This window comes from Plecotus auritus (assembly GCF_963455305.1).
Source record: "Plecotus auritus genome assembly, chromosome: 2".
Lineage (NCBI taxonomy): Eukaryota > Metazoa > Chordata > Mammalia > Chiroptera > Vespertilionidae > Plecotus > Plecotus auritus.
Genome location: NC_137771.1, coordinates 167,850,254 through 167,873,434, shown reverse-complemented (window position 1 = coordinate 167,873,434; position 23,181 = coordinate 167,850,254). Strand labels below are relative to the sequence as shown.

The 23,181-nt window shown below is 41.9% G+C and overlaps 2 protein-coding genes across 2 annotated transcripts in view; one reads left to right on the top strand and one right to left on the bottom strand.

Moving 5' to 3' along the window:
* GTF2E1 (general transcription factor IIE subunit 1) overlaps positions 1-1,557 on the bottom strand; it is a 44,213-nt gene extending 42,656 nt beyond the window's left edge. Inside the window, exon 1 of the mRNA XM_080656812.1 lies at positions 1,439-1,557. The gene's annotated coding sequence lies outside the window, so the exon portion shown is untranslated. The remainder of the gene's footprint in view (positions 1-1,438) is intronic.
* A 136-nt stretch (positions 1,558-1,693) lies between these two features.
* Positions 1,694-23,181, top strand: part of RABL3 (RAB, member of RAS oncogene family like 3) — a 50,828-nt gene continuing 29,340 nt past the window's right edge. Inside the window, exons 1-2 of the mRNA XM_080656180.1 lie at positions 1,694-1,769; positions 5,762-5,853. Of these exons, the coding sequence (XP_080512306.1) occupies positions 1,724-1,769; positions 5,762-5,853 (138 nt within the window). The 5' untranslated portion in view covers positions 1,694-1,723. The remainder of the gene's footprint in view (positions 1,770-5,761; positions 5,854-23,181) is intronic.

The following is a 23,181-nucleotide window of genomic DNA, read 5'->3' as shown; positions in this document are numbered from 1 at the left end:
TTGCCAACTTTAAAAATAGTGGGATTTCACATAAATCTCAACTTTCAGCTCCTCTTGAAAATTGGAAATATCTGAGGAAAAGTGAGACCAGGTTCCCATACGAAAAAAAAAAAAAAAAGGTGAAAAGCAGCTGTCACTTTTAAACGGAAAGAGTCAGGCTGGCTGGTCTCTGGAAATTTTTAAGTTTGTAACCTCTCAGGGCAACCCTTTTTTCTCTTCCTTTTTGCTTCAGAGTCTCAGTCCCTCCCAGTCTCACCTACCTCTCTGCCCAGCACAGATCCCCAAAGATCTTGTTTTTGAATCATATGTATTATAGGCATACAAACATTGAAGAACTACACTGCACCAGGCACAGAGGTGGAGGAACAAAATTGCAGTGAATGAGTTCTCTGCACTGTCTATCCCTGTCATTCTAATCTCCAACCACATTGGCACGCTCTCAATTCCATCAGCCACATACGACTTCCCCACGCCCAGGGCTTTGCACATTCTGTTCTCTCTGCTCACACTCTCTACTAATCATCATTCACATCTCAAAAGACATTTCCTCAGAGACCTTCCCAGATTCCCTGTTAACAGTTTAGTAGGATCCATCCCATTTCACAAGTTCCCAAGGCTCTTTCCCAACCTTCTTCCTTGCAGTGAATAGACTTGTACTCTCATATCTATCTGAGAACAGGGATGTCATGTTCATCATTGACTTTTCAAAATCCAGCACAGCTAGTCATGTACTGCCATAAAACTTTCAGTAGCTTCCCTAAGCACGTGTTCTTCCCACATGCGCATCCTGCCAACTTCCCCGCAATTTACTTCCTCCACTGCTGCTTCCAGAGTAGAAAAAGACAGGCTATTGGAATCCCTCTTCTTAAACTTCAAATGGTTTTAAGCAGGAAGCAACAGGATCAAATCTGCAATTTTAAAAGATTATGCTCAGGGTATAAAATAAACGGAGAAAGAAGAGGATGCGGGGGGGTCCAGTTTATTAATCCAGTCGATTATTTCAGTATACTACTATGCCAGTTCTATACTAATTTGAATCTTATACATTTAACTGCAGGGTGTGTTTTTTTCAGTTACCATATTTCATGGTCTCTCCATGCCTTCATACATAAGAAAGCTGCATACCACCGCGAAACCTCTGGACCCAGCTGCCCTCCACGAGCCCAGTTCAGTAATGTTCACTCCTCCCCACGCTGCGCGACCCCCAGTTCCCTCGGTTTCTGCCAGCTGAGCGCAGGCAGGGGCCACACTCGGTGGAGCCAATGGTCCTGCCCGAGGTCGCACACGGGCCGCTCCGGGCTCCATGGCTCTTTAGAGAATCAAGTCAAGAGAGTAGCTTAGAGGAGGAGAGTAGCTAAGAAAGAAGCGAAAAGGAGAAACCCTGAAATACGACTCCGGGCCAGGGAACCCAGGACAAGGAACAGGGAACAAGGTTTACCCAGGCGAATCCTCGAACACTGGCACTACAGCTTCCCTCAGCGCCTCAACTACCGGCTTAAACGAGCCTCGCCATTCGTGCGACAAAGAGAACGCCTTATTCCTGCGACCAGCTTTGGGAACCACCCGCTACTTTTAACCGAGCCGGCCAATCAGCATAGTGAAGCCGTCAATGAAGAGAGTCACGCTCGGATTGGCCAATGACATTGAAGGCTCCGCCCTCCATGCCCATCTCTGATTGGCTTAAAATCAGGAACGGGAGTTAACCCCGGAAGGCAGTGGCAAGATGGCGTCCCTGGATCGGGTGAAGGTACTGGTGTTGGGAGACTCAGGTGAGCGGCTTAACCCACCTCTCGGGCTACCAACACTTTTGAATTATTCGATAACTACGACTCCCTCCCTCCAGCCAAATAAATCGCTCGGGCCCCTGGCTGAAATCCCTCTCGAGGCCTAAAGACTACACTTCCCAGAGGACCTTGCTCTGTTTGACGAAGTGGCGGCCTCGCGTGGGTCGGGGGCGCGGAGTCCCGGCCTTTCTCCGCCTTCGCTGCTTTCCACGTCAGTCTCCTGGACGATCGTTACCAAGCGCGTATTGTCGATTCCTTTGTTTCATAGGATATGCAGACATTGAGTATTCTATGGCGCGCGGTGCTAAGGAAACAGAAGTTAGGACCGTGCCTTCAAGAGATTTTATTAAGGAAATCAAACGTGCACTAAGAAAAATGACACTGTTCTAAATTCTTTGCATATATTAACTCATTTAATCCGGAAATTAGCCCTGTTGCCCCATTTTACAGATGAGAAGAGTGTGGCGGCGAAATGTAACCGACAGAACCGGTTTGAACCCAGAGTCCACATACTTAAACTCTAAGCTATATTATGAAATGAAATATTGGAGGGTAATCCTGTTTTACTCTCAACTGGGCTTGATTTCTTTGTTCTCTTTGGTCTTAACTGAAAACCTATTACGTGCTAGGTTGTAAGAAAGAGAGAAATTAAGATAAGGACCTTTTATGAATTAACTAGGACTTAATGCTGAGCCCAGTTTATTCCTAGTTTTAAAATTCTTCTTTTCACACCTTGGACATTTGGAAGTCTGTATTTCCCCCTCCCACCTCACTATCGTTGTCCCTCTCACCGTACCTCCACTCCTATGCTCCTTATGAGCTTGGAATAAATAATAACCTTGTATTTCATAGTTGTGCTTTTCTAAAGTTGACCTTTGAAATGTGTGTTGTGAGCAAAGACATTGTGCCAGATACTTGGAGGTGGAGAGGGCATACCTCAGAAAGCTTGAAAATTACCCTTACAGGACTGAATAACATGGTTGGGGAAAGGAGGAGGTCAGAAACCTTTTCACTTTGCTTGAAGATTATTTACATTATAAAATATTTTACAGAGAGCATTATTTAAAATTCCCTAAGAAAATCCCATTATGAAATCCTATGAACACCATACATTTATGTCAACTCCAGTTCTTTAGCTTAAAATGATGCTGAAGTTAATTTAATAAAATCACTACGTTTTACAGAAAAAGTGATGGTGGTCTAAAGGGATTTGGCAAGTGTATCATCAAGTAGGATTTAGAACTGGAATACAGAGCTAACACAATTTCATGATATGTGAAGTGGGTGTCTCTTTTATAATTTACTTTTCTATTACATCTAACAATCCCTCATGTTAGATATTGTTGCAACTAGCAGATTCCCTCTCCCCCCTCAAAAAAAAAAAAAAAAAAACTCACAAAAAATACTAACGTACTACAGAGCAGACACTGCTGGGTTTATAACGAATCAATTAGGTAGCAGATTTGAATTGGCTGCTGCATTAAATGGTGGAAACTGATCAGGCAATTAGTAAGCTTTATTTTGTTTGTTTGTTCATTATAGTTTAGTTGTAAAACAGAAGACAGTCATGCCCACCAGGAAAATGATTGATCTTGTTACACATTCACTGATGTTAGGCTGTATGTACAAAGTCAGTTATTCCCTTTTTATCAATTCCCTTTTAACAGTGATTTGCTATCAGGTTGGAATATACTTCTTACACTTCATCTGCCTTTGTATTCAGCCTTTAAAGTTTCCTTTTGAATAAAGGCTTATTTCCCTCGTGAAATTTGGAGGATTTCACAAAATACATAAAGGAATTACTTGGGATGTAGATTTGTTTTGTATCCCATAGGTATATTTGATAATTCTCTTTGTTATTTCAGATACAAGGGATGAGCTTAATACATTACCAACAACTAATATTTGCAGCTGGTATTTATTTCATTACCTTGGGCCTCTTACCCCCCAGCAAATGAATGCATTTTTAAAAATATTTTTATTGATTTCAGAGAGGAAGGGAGAGGGAGAGAGAGATAGAGACAGCAATGATGAGAGAGACTCATTGATTGGCTGCCTCCGGCTGCCCTACTGGGGATTGAGGCCACAACCTGGACATGTGCCCTGACTGGGAATTGAACCTGCATCCTCTTGGTCCATGGGATGATGGCTCAATCCACTGAGCCACCACAGCCGGGCAAAATAATTTTAACCAAAGTTTAAACAGAAATCTTTTTTGGCATAATGAAAATTTTAAAACACCCTAAATATCTAGTAATTAAGGAATGGTTAAGTAAATTGTTATGTCAGTGTTCTGAATTATAAAGGAGATATTAAATATGTTTAGGAAGATTATAATAACATGGAGAATTTTAGTCACTAAATAAGTACTAATTAAGGACCTATTCTGAGTATTGGATTTTTTTTTTAAAGGTGAGTAAAACCCAGTTCCAATCCTCAAAGAAATTAAAATTAAACTGAATAAAACCTATAAAAAAGTGTAATGTGTTTTAAGTGTTCTGTAGAAAAATGTACAGGGTACAGTGGAGACCCAGAGGGTGGTGGATAATGTGCTTAGTTCTACCTGTGTGGAACCAGAAATGACAATAACTAGAATGATGCTGAGTCTTGACAGATTAATTCACCAGGCCAATGGAGGGCGGGGGTAGAGAAGAATAGGTAGTATATTCCAGACAAAACCAGATGTGTAAACAGAGGCTTAGATTTACTGTTTTTCAAGTATACCATGTGTATATTTACAGTAAGAATCTGCTTATAGAAAATCCTGCTTATGGAAGTAAACCTACATGTTTACAATAGTGCTCTTCAGGTGACTTTTTCTTCTTTTTAAAAAATACTTTCTGGTTGTCTGTAAATATAACTTCATATAATAAAAAATAAACATAAATGATAGGTTCATACACAAAACTGCACACAAAGAGATGGTCTAATTTTTTATACAACAAATGATGCATGAAGATTCATCAACCATGCTTGTCATGGTGGCATCAAAATGCTGTTAGTTATATGAGTGGCTCCATCATGTAAATGGAAACTCATTTTCTTCCCCCTTCATATAGATTGCCCTGAACCCAGCAGAGCTACAGGAAAATAAAGTGCTGCCTTAAGGTAAAGGGCCATGATGTAGAAGAGGGAGTAGAGTTGTTCTCTTTTTTTCCAAAGGGTAAAGCTGGGCCAAGTGGTTGGCTGTCTGAAATGGAGTGTCTAAATAAGGAATTGTGAAATGGTGAGTCCCTGTCACTGACAGTGTTCAAGCACCATCTGAAAGATCAGCTAACGGTGCCATGGAAGGGACCTCTCCATTGGTAATCAGGATAGAGCATTACCTCCAAGATCTGTTAATATTCTACAATTCTAAAAAAGGTTGAATAGATGAAATCATTCAAAAGGAAAGGACTAGTTCATATGAAATAGTCCTAGAACAGTAGTTCTCAAAGCAAGGCCCCTGGACCAATAGCATCAGCATCACCAAGGAGTTTGTTAGAAGTGCAAAATTTTTGAGCTCCACCACAGACCTGCTGAATAGGAAACTGGGAGCAGCACCTAGCATTCTGTTTTAACAAGCCCTCCTTGACCATTTACTTATTTTTTTTTAAATATATTTTATTGATTTGATTTTTACAGAGAGGAAGGGAGAGGGATAGAGAGTCAGAAACATCGATGAGAGAGAAACATCGATCAGCTGCCTCCTACACACCTCCGACTGGGGATGTGCCCACAACCAAGGTACATGCCTTTGACTGGAATCGAACCCGGGACCCTTCAGTCCACAGGCCGACGCTCTATCCACTGAGCCAAACCGGTCAGAGCTTGACCATTTACTTATTAATAAAGCTTATTAAATGCTTGGTATGGTATGGATATCCTTTAAACAACCATAATTTACATACCATGATTACTGCATATTCTCAGTCACACTTTTGCTATAAGATTTCAGCATGTCTCTTATATAACTAGAGTTCTTGTATCTTTTACAGGTGTTGGGAAATCTTCACTAGTTCATCTTCTGTGCCAAAATCAAGTGCTGGGAAATCCATCATGGACTGTGGGCTGCTCGGTAGATGTCAGAGTATGTTTCCTATATTTTTAGGGGTTTTTTTAGTAATAGTAAAATTAATTTGTTCAAACTATGTAATCAAATTACAGTACTGTGGTCTAAACTAAGTATGATAATAACTGGGCTTTATTAAGCACATACTCTGTGCTAGATAGTATGCTTTACATGTCTTTCCTTATTTAATCTTTTTTAAACTGTGCGATAATAGCTGCAGAAACTAAGGCATAGAGTAGTAAAGTAACATGACCAAATTCACTCAGTGCTTAACAAGCAGTCAAGATTTGATCTCCATTAGTCTGATTTTAGAGTCACTTTTAATTGCTATGCTATATATGTAGAGTTCACTTTACATGCTCCATAAATAATTCTAAGCCTTTGCCACTGAAAAACCCAACTTTTGGCTAGAAATAGTGCAAAGGCAAAAGCTTTTGGAGCCTTATGTCTAGGTCAGTGGTCGGCAAACTCATTAGTCAACAGAGCTGCAGTTTGCCAACCACTGGTCTAGGTCATCTGTCCCACCTCACATTTAGGAGACACAGGTGCAGTTTCCATAGGATTAAGTATCTTCCCTGATATTATTGTTGTTTGCTAATTCCAGCTACTCCAATCCAAGTATCTCTTCTGCTGGCATACCTCTCTCCAGTGAGTTAAGAAATAAGTTGGGAAGGGATGATAGTTAGCTAGATTGATAGTTATTTTCCTTTAGTTCTTTGACTAAATAATTTCTGTGACTTATTTTGCTGCTGATTAGAAATCTTTCATCAGAAATCTTTGATGTTATGTAGTTTTACTAACCTATGTCTAGATATGGATTAGTTATTAGTCATTCTATTCAGAAGTTGTGCTTTTCACGGCTGTCTTCATTTTTCAAAAGTTTTAGCTATTGTCTGTCTTCCTTCATTTCCTCAATCTTCTCCTTTTGAACTTCTATTAGATTTTCCTCCTCTGTATCTTTTATATGTACTTTCATGTTTTCTAGTCTTTATTTGTCCTCAGTTCATTCTGGATGATGTACTCCAGTTACCTAAAAATCACTTCAACTATGACTAATGTGCTTTTAATATATCCACTCAGTTTTTTATTTTATTTTAGTAACTATAGTTTTTGATATTCTTTTTGGTTCTTTTGCAAATGTCAACATTTTTCAGAATATCCTAATCTTTAATTATGGTTTTACTTTTTTATTTTAATCATTTTAAACATACTATTTTATAGTTTTTTTTGGAATGTTCTAATTTTTTCTGGGTGGTTGGTAGATATCCTTCTTGCTGTACATATGTTGACTCTACTTCATGAAAATGTATCTTTTTGTATGGTGTGTGATTGTTTGAAGATGATCACATCTTTTTTTTTTAAATTTAATAAATCTTTATTGTTCAGATTATTACAATTGTTTCTCCTTTTTCCCCCCATAGCTCCCCTCCACTCGGTTCCCACCCCACCCTTTGCCCTTACCCCCCCCAACACTATCCTCATCCATAGGTGTATGATTTTTGTCCAGTCTCTTCCTGCACCCCCCCCATACCTTTTTCCCCCTGAGAATTATCAGTCCACTCCCTTTCTATGCCCCTGATTCTATTATATTCACCAGTTTATTCTGTTCCTCAGATTTTTAATTCACTTGATTTTTAGGTTCACTTGTTGATATGTATTTGTTGTTTATAATTTTTCTCTTTACTTTTTTCTTCTTCCTCTTCTTTAAGAATACCTTTCAGCATTTCATATAATACTGGTTTGGTGGTGATGAACTCCTTTAGCTTTTTCTTATCTGTGAAGCTCTTTATCTGACCTTCCATTCTGAATAGTAGCTTTGCTGGGTAGTGTAGTATTGGTTGTAGGTTCTTGCTATTCATCACTTTGAATATTTCTTGCCACTCCCGTCTGGCCTGCATAGTTTCTGTTGAGAAATCAGCTGACAGTCGTATGGGTGCTCCCTTGTAGGTAATTAACTGTTTTTCTCTTGCTGCTTTTAATATTCTCTCTTTGTCTTTTGCTCTTGACATTTTAATTATGATGTGTCTTGGTGTGGTCCTCTTTGGATTCCTTTTGTTTGGGGTTCTGTGTGCTTCTTGGACTTGTAAGTCTATTTCTTTCACCAGGTGGGGGAAGTTTTCTGTCATTATTTCTTCAAATAGGTTTTCAGTATCTTGCTCTCTCTCTTCTTCTGGCACCCCCATAATTCTGATGTTGGTATGCTTGAAGTTGTCCCAGAGGCTTCTTACACTATCTTCAACTTTTTGGATTCTTTTTTTCTTTTTTTTGCTTTTCCAGTTGAGTGTTTTTTGCTTCTTTGTATTTCAAATCCTTGAGTTGATTCTTGCATTCCTCTAGTGTGCTGTTGGGTCTCTGTATGATATTTTTTATTTCAGTCAGTGTATATTTAATTTCTAGTTGGTCCTTTTTCATATTTTCGAGGGTCTCGTTATATTTATCGGCCTTTTCTAGGATATTCTTAAAGAGCCTTATAACCGTGGTTTTGAATTCTATATCCAGTCGTTTGTTTTCCTCCATTTCTTTCGTTTGTGATCTGTTTCTTTGTCTCCCCATTTTTCACGGCTTCCCTAAGTTGGTAGGGTAGCTTTGTGTGCTACGTTTCTTATATGGCCCAGTGGGTTGGCCTCCCCAGTTAACCTGAGGTGGACACCCTTGGTGCACCCCTTTGTGGACTGTGTGTACAGCCTTGTTGTAGTTAAGTCTTGATTGTTGTTGGTATCACTGGGAGGAATTGACCTCCAGGCCAGTTGGCTGTAAGGATCAGCTGTGTCTACACTGGGAGATTTTCGGTGCTGGAGACAGCCTTATAGGATTAGCCTTGCCAGATTGCAAAAGCCTCTGTGCTCAGCTTGGAAGGGGTGGAGTCTCAGGGCGGGGCAGACAGTCTTGGCTTCCCATCAGCCCTGCCCTTGCTCGAGTCTCCAGACCTCTGCCTTCCGCAGTTCCCGAGTTTCCGCCTTACAGTTCAGATTTCCCTGGTAAGAGCGTGGGTCCCCAGGGGCTCACCCGGAACTGTGGTTCAGTGCAGTCAGAACTGGGGTTCAGTGCAGTCAGGAGCTTCTGACTCCCTTCCGCTAGGGATAGCCTGTGGTAACCTCCACAGTCATTCTTTGTGAACACTCGCGCCTCCAGACCCCTGCCGCCGCGGTTCCCCTGAGTCTCCGAGTTTCCGAGTCTCTGGGTGCCTTTCTCTCTACCTGACAGTCCAAACTCCCCCTGTATCAGCCTGGGTCCACAGGGTTTCGCCCGGAACTGAGGTTCAGTGCAGTCAGAACTGGGGTTCAGTGAAGTCGGGGGCTTTTTTCCCCCTCCTGCCAGAGAAAGCCAGCCAGGCACTCCGCCGCCCTTCCTCTCTGCGCGCACGTGTCTCCGTACCTCAGCTCTTTGACGCTCCTTCTCCGTGAGCTTTCCTCTTTCCTTCTAGTTGAAGAATTTCCACTCAGCCAGCTTTCCTGTGGTTCTGGATGGTGTCTGTTCTATCTTTTAGTTGTAATTTTGAAATTGTTGTGCGGGGCAGCAGTTTAGATGCTTACCTATGCCGCCATCTTGGTTTCTCCCCCAATGATCACATCTTGAGCAAGATATTTTTCCTGTTCCTGTGGAAGTCCTATATGTTGTGTTGTGAAAGTCCAGTCAGTGCCTTTTCATTTCTCTTGCTGTCAGAGCCCTAGGGATTTCAGTGGTCCTTGTAATTTCTCAGTTAGGAGTTTCCATGCCATTTAGATCATGTAAATTCCCCTAATAATCAGTTATAGCATAGGCCTATGGTTTCCATTTCCCTATGGGGCCTTTTTCTCTATTCTCTATTACCTCTATTACCTCTCTGTGAGGTTGCTGATAAGAAAGTTTTTTATTTTTCATGTTTTCCTGAGCCAGTGGATAGTTTTTCCTACTCTCTTTCACTGACAGGGTAGCTCATCAAGGGTCCAGATTTCATGAAGAGAACTATAGTCTGGTCTTTGTCACTCACCCACATGTACTCTTGCCTTAAAAACTGGAAAACAAATCTCTATTCCTGGATGGGCACTAAAACTCCAGGGACCAGACCCTGAAGCTATTCTGAATCTAGGTCAGTTCCCACTTCTCACTCTGATTTTAAGTTCTTTCTTAATTTCCAGCATCTGGGGATTTTCCTGTCTTTTGAGCTTGTCCTCTTCATTTATTTTTTAATAGTTTATGACATTTCTATGCATGTAAAGTCAGGGAGTACCTGTCTGCCATTTCAACCTACCATGTTCCCAAATTCTTAGATATGGAAGAAAAACACATTCTAGATAGTGAGTTCAATGGCAACTTTATTTAAGTTTGGGAGACTCAATAACAAGTTCTGCACAAAATTTTCCTTTGCACCTTTCTAGCTCCCTTCCTGTGAGAAGACATATTGAAAAAAACACAAAACAAAAAAACAGACTTAGATTTAAACTCCCATACCCTGACTCAGTCTTCATTTTGCCTTTTGCTTCTTAAAGAGTGACCTTAAACTAATCATTTTACTTCTCTGAGTCTTAGCAAAGTTGAAGTTAATAATACCTGCTTTACCTAGCCTACAAGTTTATAGAGAAGATCATAGCTTAAAAAGCAAAGTTAAAGTATAGTGCTTTACAATTTTAAATTGAACTTTAGTTCAATTTTCTGCTTCCTGCCCTTTATCCCTGTCCTGCCCTTCTTATCCCTAACCAGAGCTCAGTCTGTTCGTATAATTTACCGTTTTTCCCCCTCACTTCATATTGAGTTGGCTAAATCTCCGGTACATACATGTTGAATAGAAGTGGTGACAGTGGGCATGCATCCTTGTCTCATTCCCAATCTCAGGAAGTTTTCAGAATACCCTTAAATCTGGCATCATTTTGTTCCATGCTTCCATGTCTCTGGTTCTATTTTGTTTGGCAGTTTATTTTGTTCATTAGATTCCACATGTAAGTGAGATCATGTGATACTTGTCTGGCTTATTTCGCTTAGCATAATAGACTGCAGATTTTTGAACTCTCCCCATAGTTCCAAGGAACACTGGAATAAAGACTACAGTAGTCAAAGACAAATGTCATGAATGTGAATAATTTTACTGGAATGGGAATGAGTGTGATACTAATTGACTCCTTTAAAGCTACCCTGGCCTAAATTGCTTATTGTGAAAGAATGGAGCACGTGGGACTCAAAGGGACCTTGCTCTTATTACTCTTCTTTGTATCTTGGGCTGATTGATCTTTGAGAAGAATGAATTTTTTAAATGACAATATAAGTAAAAGGCATTAAATGGTAATCTTAAGTAAAGTTGTCATAGATATGTAAATCCTTTTGACTATTGTTATTATAAAGTGAACATTTCTTCCCTTTAGCAAAAATGATTAAATCTGATAAAGCCTTTACCTAAGTAGCTTAGAACACTTTCTTCCTGGCAGCTTTTATATTGTAACTAGAGGCCCCGTGCACAAAATTCATGAACAGGTGTTCAATAGGCCTGGCTGGCTATCGAAGCGCAAGCGTCTGGCTTGGAAGGGCACGTCCCAGCTGACCTCTGGGCCCTGGGCAGTACCTGGGCCCCCGGGCCCCCACACACTCCCCTCCACCTGAGTCACGGTGCCTGAGTCCTCATGCGGAGATATGGTGAGCACAGCTGGATGCCGTGGGCCAGGGCGCAGCATGGGCCTCTGGGCCGCCCAGTGGCGCCACGGAAGCCGGGCAGGCAGCATGCTCTCTCCTGGCCGGTCTTGCAGACCTGCTCTTGCGTGAACCCATGGGGAGCCCGACCGGCCCCTGCAGTCCTGGCAGCTGCGGCCTAGCTCACCCAGAAGAGGCCACACGGGTGCGGGGTGGGCTTCTCGTGGGTGTCTGGCACCTGAGCGCCAGGGGGCTTCCCTGGCTCACGAGCCCTGGCGTCCTGGGGAAGGGTAGCATGGAGAGTGAGAGTGAGCTCTGTGGACACCCCACATTTTCACCGCACCTCCATTCTCATCACCCCCGCCCCAGGTAGCCAGCAAGAGGTCGCAGCCCCCCCGCTCAGGTGCCGCAGGAGATTGGTTGCTGCCATCCACCCCCAGTTTCCTGTCTCAGCCCCCTGCCTGGCTCCCTCAGCACCTGGGAGCTGGGCGGTGGCCCCACCCCCTGCCGCCGGTGCTAGTCTCAGTCTGCGAGGCGATCGGGCCCCCGTTTGCACCTGCCTTGGCCTGGCGTTGCCCACTTACCTGCTCCACCATCCTGCCGCAGTCCCACTCTCATCAGGGCCGGCAGCGCCTCCACTGCTGCCCACTGCCAGCGCCATGTTGCCGACGCCCACCATGTTCTGAACTGCCCCTGGTGGTCAGCGCACGTCATAGCAAGCAGTTGAACTGGTCGAGGGGACAATTTTCATATTAGGCTTTTATTATACAGGAAGGATTATAGCTTCTCTGTTATTGACATCTGTGAAAAGGATAGACCCATGAATACACTAACAGTTGTCTCATTTAGCTCATTTCACATCTGTGAAAAGGATAGATCCATGAATACACTAACAGTTGTCTCATTTAGCTCATTTCACATCTGTTTAAGAGCCAGCTAAAAATAGCAGTGATAAAGGTGATAATGTAATTGTTTAATTTCAAGTACTAGATGAAGCTAATGAGCTTAATGCATATACTCAGTAATTATTAACTTTTGGATTCAGGATGCACTGCAGAGCAGAAAAGTTTTATTTTGTGGTAGTCTTCATTCCTCTCTTCTAATTTTGTGGCATCAAATCGGATGAGACTAATATGAATGCATGGGTACTTTTATTTATGAAAACAAAACTTACAGAACTTAATCTTTTCACAGATTATAAATAAGGAAATTGGTGTGTCATTTCTTGTTCACTTTAATGGGATTTTAACTAATTTACATATTGCATACAATGAATATTTATGGACTTTCTCTTTGGATAGCATAATATGGAAGCACTGGGGATAAATTTTTTTTTAAAGCAGTCTATCCTCACTAAGACTATGAAGTGGGGTCTAGTAGGTGGAGCAAGGTGTATAAATAAATGATCTTTGATAATAATAATGAATGATGGCTAACCCTTTGGGTAGACTAGGCACCTATTTTACACACTAATTCATTTTGTTCCCACAATAGCCTTCAGGATAGTTACTGTTAGTGTCCGTATTTTCCAATGAAGCAGTTGAGGCACAGAGATATTAAGTGACTTGTCCAATGCCATACTGATCATAAGTGATGGAGTTGGGATTCAGACCCAGGCAGTCAAGTCCAAGAGCCTGTGCTCTTTACCGCTATTCTGTAGTTCCTCTTGTTCCAGAGGAACAATGGTAGTAAGAAAAAAGTATTCTAATGCTGTTAAATACAATAACCCCTAGACCAGGGGTGGGCAAACTTTTTGACTCGAGGGCCACAATGGGTTCTTAAACTGGACCGGAGGGCCGGAACAAAAGCATGGATGGAGTGTTTGTGTGAACTAATATAAATTCAAAGTAAACATCATTACATAAAAGGGTACGGTCTTTTTTTTTTTTTATTTCAATAGTTTTATTCATTTCAAACATTTTAACAAGAAGAATGTAAACACTAGTTATTATAATTTGAAACTTCAAAAAATGGAGGAATCATAGCACAATAACATACCTTATATTGAAGATGGCAAAGGCAAAATAAAATTGCCTAACAAAGGAAAGGTACAAAAGCCTTTCAAATTAAACTTAAATATAATAAAATAATTTAAAACTAAAACAAATAGAAAAGAACAAAATGTGTAAACAGTAAATTAAACATTTTCTTTAGTGCGACTTCCAAATTATGCCCAGGACGTAGATGTAGATGGCAATGTAGACTGGGTTGAAAGGTTTTTGGTCTTTAAAACATCAACTTCAGTGGGAACAGTGTTGTTGGTCTCCTTTTTAGCTAATGCTCTGATACTGTGCTTTCCAGGGGCGTGTCTCCCTACATCACCACGATAACGTGTCTACGCATTCCCAGGGTGATGTTGGGGGACGCGTCCAAGGGCATTACAAGGAGCCTCTGGAAGATTGAGAGGTTGTTCCTTCTATTGAATGGGCGGATATAAATCTGCCCACTCAGAAGAAGGAGCTGCGGCCGTGTTTCCCAACGTTGCCATGTTAACACTGCTGCTGGTGAAGAACCCTCCGCTCTTTCGGCTCCGCGGGCCGGATAGAACAGCCAAACGGGCCGGATCCGGCCCGCGGGCCGTAGTTTGCCCACGGCTGCCCTAGACTCATGTGGCACTTTAAATTTAAATTAACTAATTAAATTAAAAATTTAGTTCCTCAGTTGAACTGTTCAGTAGTCAGTATTACTAGTGGTTACTGAATTGGGTATTTTTATCATCACAGAAAGTTCTTATATAAACAGCACTTATGCAGAAAATTAGTGTTATAGCAATTCAGGAGAGAGTGAGATGTTTGTGAAGAGTAGAAAATTATACTGGCATTAATGATTCAATGGGTGGCCTGAGCAACAGGTGAATGGATTATTCCCCAAGAAAAGGGATGTATATTATAGGTGAAAGAGAAGAAAATGATAATAAATTCAGTTCTGGACATGATGAAGGGCAGTATCTAAGTTATCCACCTGAAGCTATCCAGAAAGCATTTGAAAATGAGGAGTTGAAGTTCAAGAGAAAATGAGGAGTTGAAATCATCTGTATGGAGATGAGAGATGATGAGGTTTTCAGAAAAGAACATTTAGAAAGAGAAGAGCTGATGAAGAACTTTGGGGTATATTTAGAAAGTTGAAGGTGAAAGAGGGCTCAGAGAAAGATTGATCAAAAGGTAGGAGGATAGCCAAGATGATGAAATACCACAAGAGCAAAGAGAGATGAGAATTTCACAAAGGGAGGATTGATTTTTAGTATGAAATACTATAGAGATGTAATGAGTGAGAAGAAAAAAAAAGTTGAATTTGATGATGAAGTCAGCGCTTACCTTTGAAAGTGCAAGGAATGTTAGTGGCAGAAAGCAAATGATGTGAGTAGACAGAGAGGAAAGAAAGACAAAGGTTTAAATCAATCTTTCACAAAGTGTAGAGGTTAAGTAAAGGGCCCTGGCCAGTGCGGCTCAATTGGTTAAGTGTCCTTCCATGCACCAAGAAGTCTCCAGTTTGATTACCAGTCAGGGAACACGCCTAGGTTTCAGGCTCCATCCCCAACAGGGAGCATGCAGGAGGCAGCCAATCCATGTTTTTCTCTCACTGATCTTTCTCTCTCCCCTCCTTTTTCTCTCTCTCTACAGAAATCAATAAAAACATTATTTTTAAAAAAGAGTTTAAGTAAAGGAGTGAATGGATACAGAATAGAAGGGAAAAGTGAAGGTGTTTTTTTTTAAAAGGAGGAACTGAGCTTGGCTGAAGGCAAAACAAGATTACTACAAAGGAGAGGTAATTAGCAGCAACCTCTATACTAGTCATTCATTCATTTGTTCATTCAGTACAAAGTATATTGCATACCTACTGGGTATCAGACACTGCAAGGAATTGAAAGTACAGACACCTCATTTTCTTGTGCTTTGCTTTATTGTGCTTTATAGATGTTATAATTTTTGCAAATTGAAGGCAGCACCCTGAACCAGTGAAAACATTACCACTTGCTCTATTATGACTCTCACTTTATTGCAGTGGTCTGGAACAAACCTTTCATCTCTCTGAGGTATACCTGTATAGCAGTGAATGAGTCAAATTCAGTTCCTGCTCCCTGCTACACTTTCCTAGTTGCTCTTTTCTATCATCTCTTTTTCCCAACTCTCTTCTAAGACCTCCTACCTTTTTATTTCTCTAACTAGTAGCCCATTGCACGATATCGCATGCAGTAGGCCGCCCACTGCTTCCGCGGGAGCCAATGGGAACTGCAGCATGCTGCCGGGAGCCATGCTGCTTCCATGGGAGTCGGGCCCGCCATCTCCTCTCTGGGCCTGCGCTCAGCCACAGAGGCTGCTGGCTGGCCTCCCTGTCCCCTAGAGACCCTCTGAGGCCAGGGCATCGCCACAGCGACAAAGCAAGCGTCCCACCCCGGCTGTTCCACGCCTGCTGCCCAGAGGCCCTCCATCGTCGCAGCAACGAAGCAAGCATTCTGCCAGGCAAGCAAGCATTCTGCCAGGCCACTCACACTGCCCGCTCTCAGTGGCAGCCCCCCCAGGACTGGGGGACTCCAGCGAGGCTGAGGGGACTGGACGCCGCCATCTTGTGGCTATGGGCGCCACCATCATTGTGACAGAGTGATGGTTAATTTGCATATTACCCTTTCATTAGATAGTGTGGGAACCCCTTTCACATCCCGCGTGGTTCAGGGTTCAGGTTCAGGGTTTGGGTTCTGGAGAAAGCCGCACACAAATGAGAGACTAGAAAAGCATTAATTTTGGAAATGGGGGCCAGGTGGGAGCCCACCTCTAGGAGGAAGGACTACCAACCCGCTCTGGCTTTGCTATCCATTTTATTAAGGTTATGGGATACACTCATATCCTTTAGGCAGGAAATTCCAGTAGCCAATCAGCAAGAATTTACATAAGACTAAGAGGTGGAGGCTGCTTCAACTACCAATGTCTCAACTAAACAATGAGTGATTAGCTCCGACCTTTCAGAGCATTTAAGGTTGACCAGTCTTCCAGATTCCCTTTCCACATCTCTCTATTAGTGGGACAATTATCGGTTTCCGGCATCTCCCCCGTTTCTTTCCTTTTAAAAAAAATCTTGTATCTGCAGACCAGAAATAAACATATAAGAACAAAAATGTTTGAGTCCCAATTTCAATGTCCAACAGTTCTGAGTCCCAGTTTCAATGTCAAACAGTTCCTTATGTGTACATGTCAGCAATGATATCTGGATGGTGGACAAATGGTGGTAATGCAGGTCCGACTCTCTGGTTTGGTCCTGGGCAACCTGCAGTGACACACAGCTGCTGACTGCTAGCATGGCAAGGCATTGTCAGCGTCTTCCATCTCTGGACTGCTTCTCCTCTTGTCTTCATGGCTAGAGCATTCCTGTCAATTCCTCTCTGTTGCAGGAATCCACATGGTCTTGGAGTTGTTTTCTGAAAATATACAAACATATTCTCAACCAAAAGTTAATAAAGGAATCTTTTCTATAAATTTGACTTGGGATCCTTTTTATTTTTGCCCAAACGATTTTCCTTTGTCTTATTTAGACATCATGTGTGTTTTTCATGGGTGTCATGCTGTTGGCATTACAAATGAAAATTAGTTTTCAAAGTAAAAAATTTCTAGATGTAATTTACTTTCAGGATATTTTTCCTTACATAATATTACCCCACTATCCCCCCTTTTTATTTTATTAAATAGAGGCTTTTGGAAATTTTATAATGCAGTCTTGATAACTTTTAATTTTTTTTGCACAAAAATATGACTGCTTTAGGTTCTTTGCATGTTAGGCAATTTTACCATGTGATGAACTACCAATAGAAATTTTAGTTAATACTTTAGGGACAGCTTTTTGTCTGGTACAATTAAATTTTCTTGAATATTCACTTATTTCAATTAGCCAATTTAAATTAATCTGAAAACTTGACTATTATTTTACTGTCAAATTTAATACTCTACCAACAATCTTAGTTTACCCTGTAAATATTAGTGGAAAGGATTATTTGCATCCTTGAGTAGGACCTGAGCATTCCTGGTGCTAGGCTGGATTTAGATACAGGGCAGCTGCTGTCGGCCAAGTCTCTGTCTATTGCCTGGGTCCTGATCTGAGCTGGGCCAAGTCTCTGTTACCTGGGTCTCAATCTGATCTGGACGTGGGAAGCGAAGCAGCCATGGGGCAGGAGACCTCCCTCAGAAGGGGCTAGGGTTCAAGCCCCTGCAATGTTGGGGGGGTGAGGGTCTCTGCCCCACCTCTGTTGACCCCCAAGTTCTCTCCTGATGGCCCCTTTGCAACTGTGCCTGTTTTAGGTTGTTCCTTCCCTGAGGAATCTTACCCGTCTCTGGCTAACCAGCCATCCTCCGGGGCCAAGCAGGGTGATGTGAGGTTCAGTTCTGTCTCCTAGGTAGCCTATGCCCCCGTGGCCTCCATGCCCAGCACCTGCCTTGGGATCCCCTCGCCTGCTGGTGGGGCCCTGGCACTGATCACAGATCTTGGGGAACCCAGGTTTCTTCTCTAGGGAGGGCCCAGCTCACACCATTGGGCCAGAGACAGATCCATGGTATCAGCCACCACAAGGCTTCAACCTCAGCATGAACAGAAAGCTCAGGCAACAGCTGTGGGAGGGTCCCTCTTGGCAAGAGAGGCCAATATAGAATGCTCAAGTGCCTTCCCAAGAGGCCTTAATTCCTTTCTGGAAGGGATTAAATCCTTTCATGTCCTTTTTTAAATTGTTGCCTAACATGCAAAGAATTAGTTTGTAAGTTTGTTTGGGATAATTGTACAATATGCTGTTGTAAAATATCAAAAATTATAATGACATTGTAGAATAATATGTAAGGATATTCTTTGATCTAGGCCATGGCAATTCAATTTCAAACTGGCTGTCAATTTCTTTTTGTATACACAAGGTCTAGTTACATTTTCTGCACCTCTCCCATAAACAAGTAGTGATAATCCCCTACTTCCTTGGTATCCAGGCAAGCTAGGCAGGGGATCAGCCCACGTAAGGGTTCTTACCCATGAAGGGTCAGGAACATAAGTCCAAAATACTTCCCCATTTGCCCCAGGTAATCTTACCGTACAGCTGATTACTGCTTATCATGGCAAGAAAGACGTTCTCAGGCGTCTTCTTTACCATGCCTCAGGTGGTCTCCGGGTTGTTTTTTGTCCGGCCTGTCCTCCTCCTGCTCCTCATCTTCAGTGGATTGCTTGGAGTCGCTGCTCTCTGTGGCTGAGGTGGTTGATTGTCTGCAGCTGCATGGTGTGGCTCCAGGCGCAAGGTCCTCATTAGTTTGGCTAGTTTCTCTTTTGGATTCCTGTTGCAGTTTAATATTTCTAGCAGGAATCCACACGGGTTTGGAAAAATTCTCTGGAAATATACAAGCATACCTCTGCCAAAGGTTAATAATGGATCGGGTCCCTTCCATAAACCAGATTCGGGATCCTTCCATTTAACTAGACCATTTTCTTTTCTTTTGTTTTGTCACCAATGTAGCTCCATAGGTGCCTTTCCATCAGCATCACAAGTGAAGAAATTTAAAGTAATTAAGGCTTGGTGCAGCCTACCCGCAGATGATTTCTCCATCATCCCCCATTTTTGTTTTTCAAGTTGGGATTTTAAGAAATATTTTGCCCTCCTGAGAGGCCAAAACCTTTATAACATCTAAAAGTAAAATATAGTTATTAATTTTTATTTGATAAAGCTTTCCATGCAATTTTAAGTATATTAGATTGGTTAAATTTCAAAAATATTTCCTTTAAGAAGAGAGAACAGATTTCCTGTATTACTCTGGGCCCTTGGAGCTTTCCAAGAATCATCTCTCTTAAAGCCTTGAAATTTTAACATGGGAAAAACGATCAAATATATATATATATCCATATATGATTTTAATTACCACAACTATATTATTTCTCCCAATTTAATTTGCACTTTGTACTTTTAAAACTGGCAAGTCAAACATTTAGCAGTCCCTAGATTAATAACAACATCCTGCTTACTTCGGGGCAAGTTTCAGCAACAGATCTGGCTGAATTTCTTTTCATGCTTAATAGATAAAGACAGATCTTAAACTTTTTCCTTCTTTTTCGCTTTCCGAAGCAATAACTAACACCCAATTTGGCCAAAATTTGCATTTCCCTGCGAGTTCTTTTGTAATTTTTAAGCAATACCTTAAGCAATCTCATTGCAGGAGAGCAGATAGCCTTGCCCTCTCCTACCACCTTTGAATTTCTCCGCAGAGACGGTTTCATCAGTAGAGTTTCACTAATTACAGTTTTTAAATTCCAAATACCAATTAAGATTTTAATTTGAACAAGAAACCACATTATTTTATAATCTAATTCTTCCCCATTAGCCTGGCTGAAAAAGACGTTCCCACCCTATTTACAGATCACGACTCTGCAGTTAGTCCGTGGGCTTTGCGTGCGGTGAACCTCCCTCACCTTTTTCTCGGTGTATTTTTCCTCCTTTGCTCTGGGCGAAAAATATCATCTCCTCCAGACGTCCCACGGTCAGGTGCCAAATGTGGAAACCCCTTTCACGTCCCGCGTGGTTCAGGGTTCCGGTTCAGGGTTCGGGTTCTGGAGAAGGCCGCACACAAATGAAAGAGACTAGAAAAGCATTAATTTGGGAAATGGGGGCGGGCCGGGCGGTAGTCCAACTCTAGGGGGAGGACTACCACCCCGCTCTGGCCTTGCTATCCATTTTATTAAGGTTATGGGATACACTCATATCCTTTAGGCAGGAAATTCCAATAATAGCCAATCAGCAAGAATTTACATAAGACTAAGAGGTGGAGGCTGCTTCAACTACCAATGTCTCAACTAAACAATGAGTGATTAGCTCCGACCTTTCAGAACATTTAAGGTTGACCAGCCTTCCGGATTCCCTTTCCACATCTCTGTATTAGTGGGACAATGATTGGTTTCCGGCAAGATAGGATAATAATAATGCAGGCATATATACCAGACCAAACTTATTAGCATCTATAACATTCAGCATTCTTTCTTGATGTGTCTTATTTTCTTTACTAAATTTGATTTTAGTTTTTAGAAGTTACAAACAATGAATAAACTATTCAAATGAGACAAAACCTTTAGTACTTAGTCTTGATTTGGTTTCCAATAAGACGTCAAGAGTTAAGTGAGTGAGAAGCAGCATTAGGAGTATGGCTCCTTTTTCCATTTGATGATCAGCACATACTGTTTGCTACCTGTTGAGAAATTTCTTCTTTTATAACTCTAAAGTCTGTAAGAACGTTATTAAATCCTTGATGACCTATTTAAGTATAAAACACATTGCTTGTAGTTTGGCAATAAGAGTCCACCCCCATCATGTTGGACTCTTAGTATAGCACCAAGAAACTACTTATTGTGTGGAGAGTAATACCTTTTATAATGTCAAGCTTTCCCTTGGAGATCACTCACCCATGTGAAAGATATGTTATAACTACAAGCTACTGGTTTAAAGTTCTTAGGACTCATTCCATTTTAATTGTTAAACAGTATTAGTTGAACAAGTTGGAAAAGAAGAAGGACACCTTCTCTTCTAATTATTGAGGGAAACAATGAAAGGTGACTAGGGAAGGTATTTTGTCAAGCTGGCTTGGGACTATGTGTAACCAAAAGGGATCTGGGTAACAGACGTGGTACATTGAATGCTTAAGAGGGCATGCTACCTGGGAATTGTATTACATAGTGGCTATTCTTTTTTTAAAAATAAATCTTTATTGTTCAGATTATTACAGGTGTTCCTCTTTTTTTTCCCCCATAGCTCCCCTCCACCTGATTCCCCACCCCATGCCCTTACCCCCCACCCCGCCACTGTATTCATCCATAGGTGTAAGATTTTTGTCCAATCTCTTCCCGCACCCCTCACACCCCCTTCCCCCTGAGAATTGTCAGTCCGCTCCCTTTCTATGTCCCTGATTCTATTATATTCATCAGTCCATTCTGTTCTTCAGATTTTTTATTCACTTGATTTTTAGATTCACTTGTTGGTAGGTATGTATTTGATGTCATTTTGTTCATAACTTTTGTCTTTACCTTTTTCTTCTTCTTCCTCTTCTTAAAGAATACCCTTCAGCATTTCATGTAATCCTGGTTTGGTGGTAATGAACTCCTTTAGCTTTTTCTTGTCTGTGAAGCTCTTTATCTGACCTTCAACTCTGAATGATAGCTTTGCTGGGTAGAGTAATCTTGGTTGTAGGTTCTTGCTGTTCATCACTTTGAATATTTCTTGCCACTCCCTTCTGGCCTGCATAGTTTCTGCCGAGAAATCAGCTGACAGTCCTATGGGTGCTCCCTTGTAGGTAACTAACTGTTTTCTCTTGCTGCTTTCAAGATTTTCTCTTTGTCTTTTGCCCTTGGCATTTTAATTATGATGTGTCTTGGTATGGTCCTCTTTGGATTCCTCTTGTATGGGGTTCTGTGTGCTTCCTGAACTTGTAAGTCTATTTCTTTCACCAGGTAGGGAAAGTTTTCTGTCATTATTTCTTCTAATAGGTTTTCAATATTTTGCTCTCTCTCTTCTTCTGGCACCCCAAAAATTCGGATGTTGGTACGCTTAAAGTTGTCCCAGAGGCTCCTTACACTATCTTCATATTTTTGGATTCTTTTTTCTTTTTGTTTTTCTGGTTGGGTGTTTTTTGTTTCCTCATATTTCAGATCTTCGGTTTGATTCTTGGGGTACGTTGATCTACAGTTGAGTTTCTGTATATTCTTTATTTCAGACAGTGTATGCTTAATTTCTGACTGGTCCTTTTCCAATTTTTTGGCATTCTCATTAAGATCCTAAAGGTCTCACTAAGTTCCTCGGCGGTTTTTACAAGATTCTTGAGTAACCTTATAAATGTGGTTGTGAACTCTATGTCGTCCAGTAGTTTGCTTTCCTCCATTTCTTTCATTCGTGACATGTTTCTTTGTCTCCACATTTTGCTGCTTCCCTGTGTTGATGGAGTGGCTTTGTGTGGTAGGTGACCTATAGGGGCCAGTAGCTCAGCCTCCCCAATCACCTGAAGTGGACACCTTTGGTACACCTCTTTGTGGGCTGAGTGCAAAGTCTTGGTGTAGTTAAGCCTTGATTGCTATTGGTACACTGGGAGGAATTGACCTCCAGGCCAATTGGCTGTGAGGACCCGCTGTGTCTATAATGGAAGAACTGCTGCGCTGGAGACACGCTTATGGTGCAGGACTAGTTTCAGTGGGGCTTTGGTGCTCACTGAGTCTGCCTCTTGAATGTGTCACTTATGGATGTGAGGAGTTGAAATCTGGTGTCTCACACTGACCACTAGGTACACTGGCTTCTGGCTCTCCAATGGGGTGCAGGTCAGCTACTGTCTGAGGCTGCCCAGCAGGCACTACAGTGAGAACTACAGTTTTCTCCTCTTTGCTTGGGATTTGGAGGTTTGGAGCTGTCTGACCTGGGCTACAAGTTTGCTAGGTTAAGCTGTGATAGGGCAGGTCATTCATATGCTAAAGCCGCTGCTTGGAGCTTGGGTGGGTTTGTAGATAGTGCGGGGCAGGGTCTCAGGGCATGACTAGGCTAGGGCGTGGCAAACAGCGATGGCTGCCAGTTAGCCGGCTCTGCGTCTCCTACCACGTCCTTGCGTCCTGCGCCCCAACACAGTAAACAATTATTCCTGCGCACAGCCCTCCAAGCAAGCCCCCCTCACTTTTTGACCCGATGGCAGACAGTCCAGCCTTCTCCCCATAGGAGTTTGGGTCCCCCACGTCTCCCCAGAAACTGGAGTTTGGAGTAATCGGGAGCTTGTC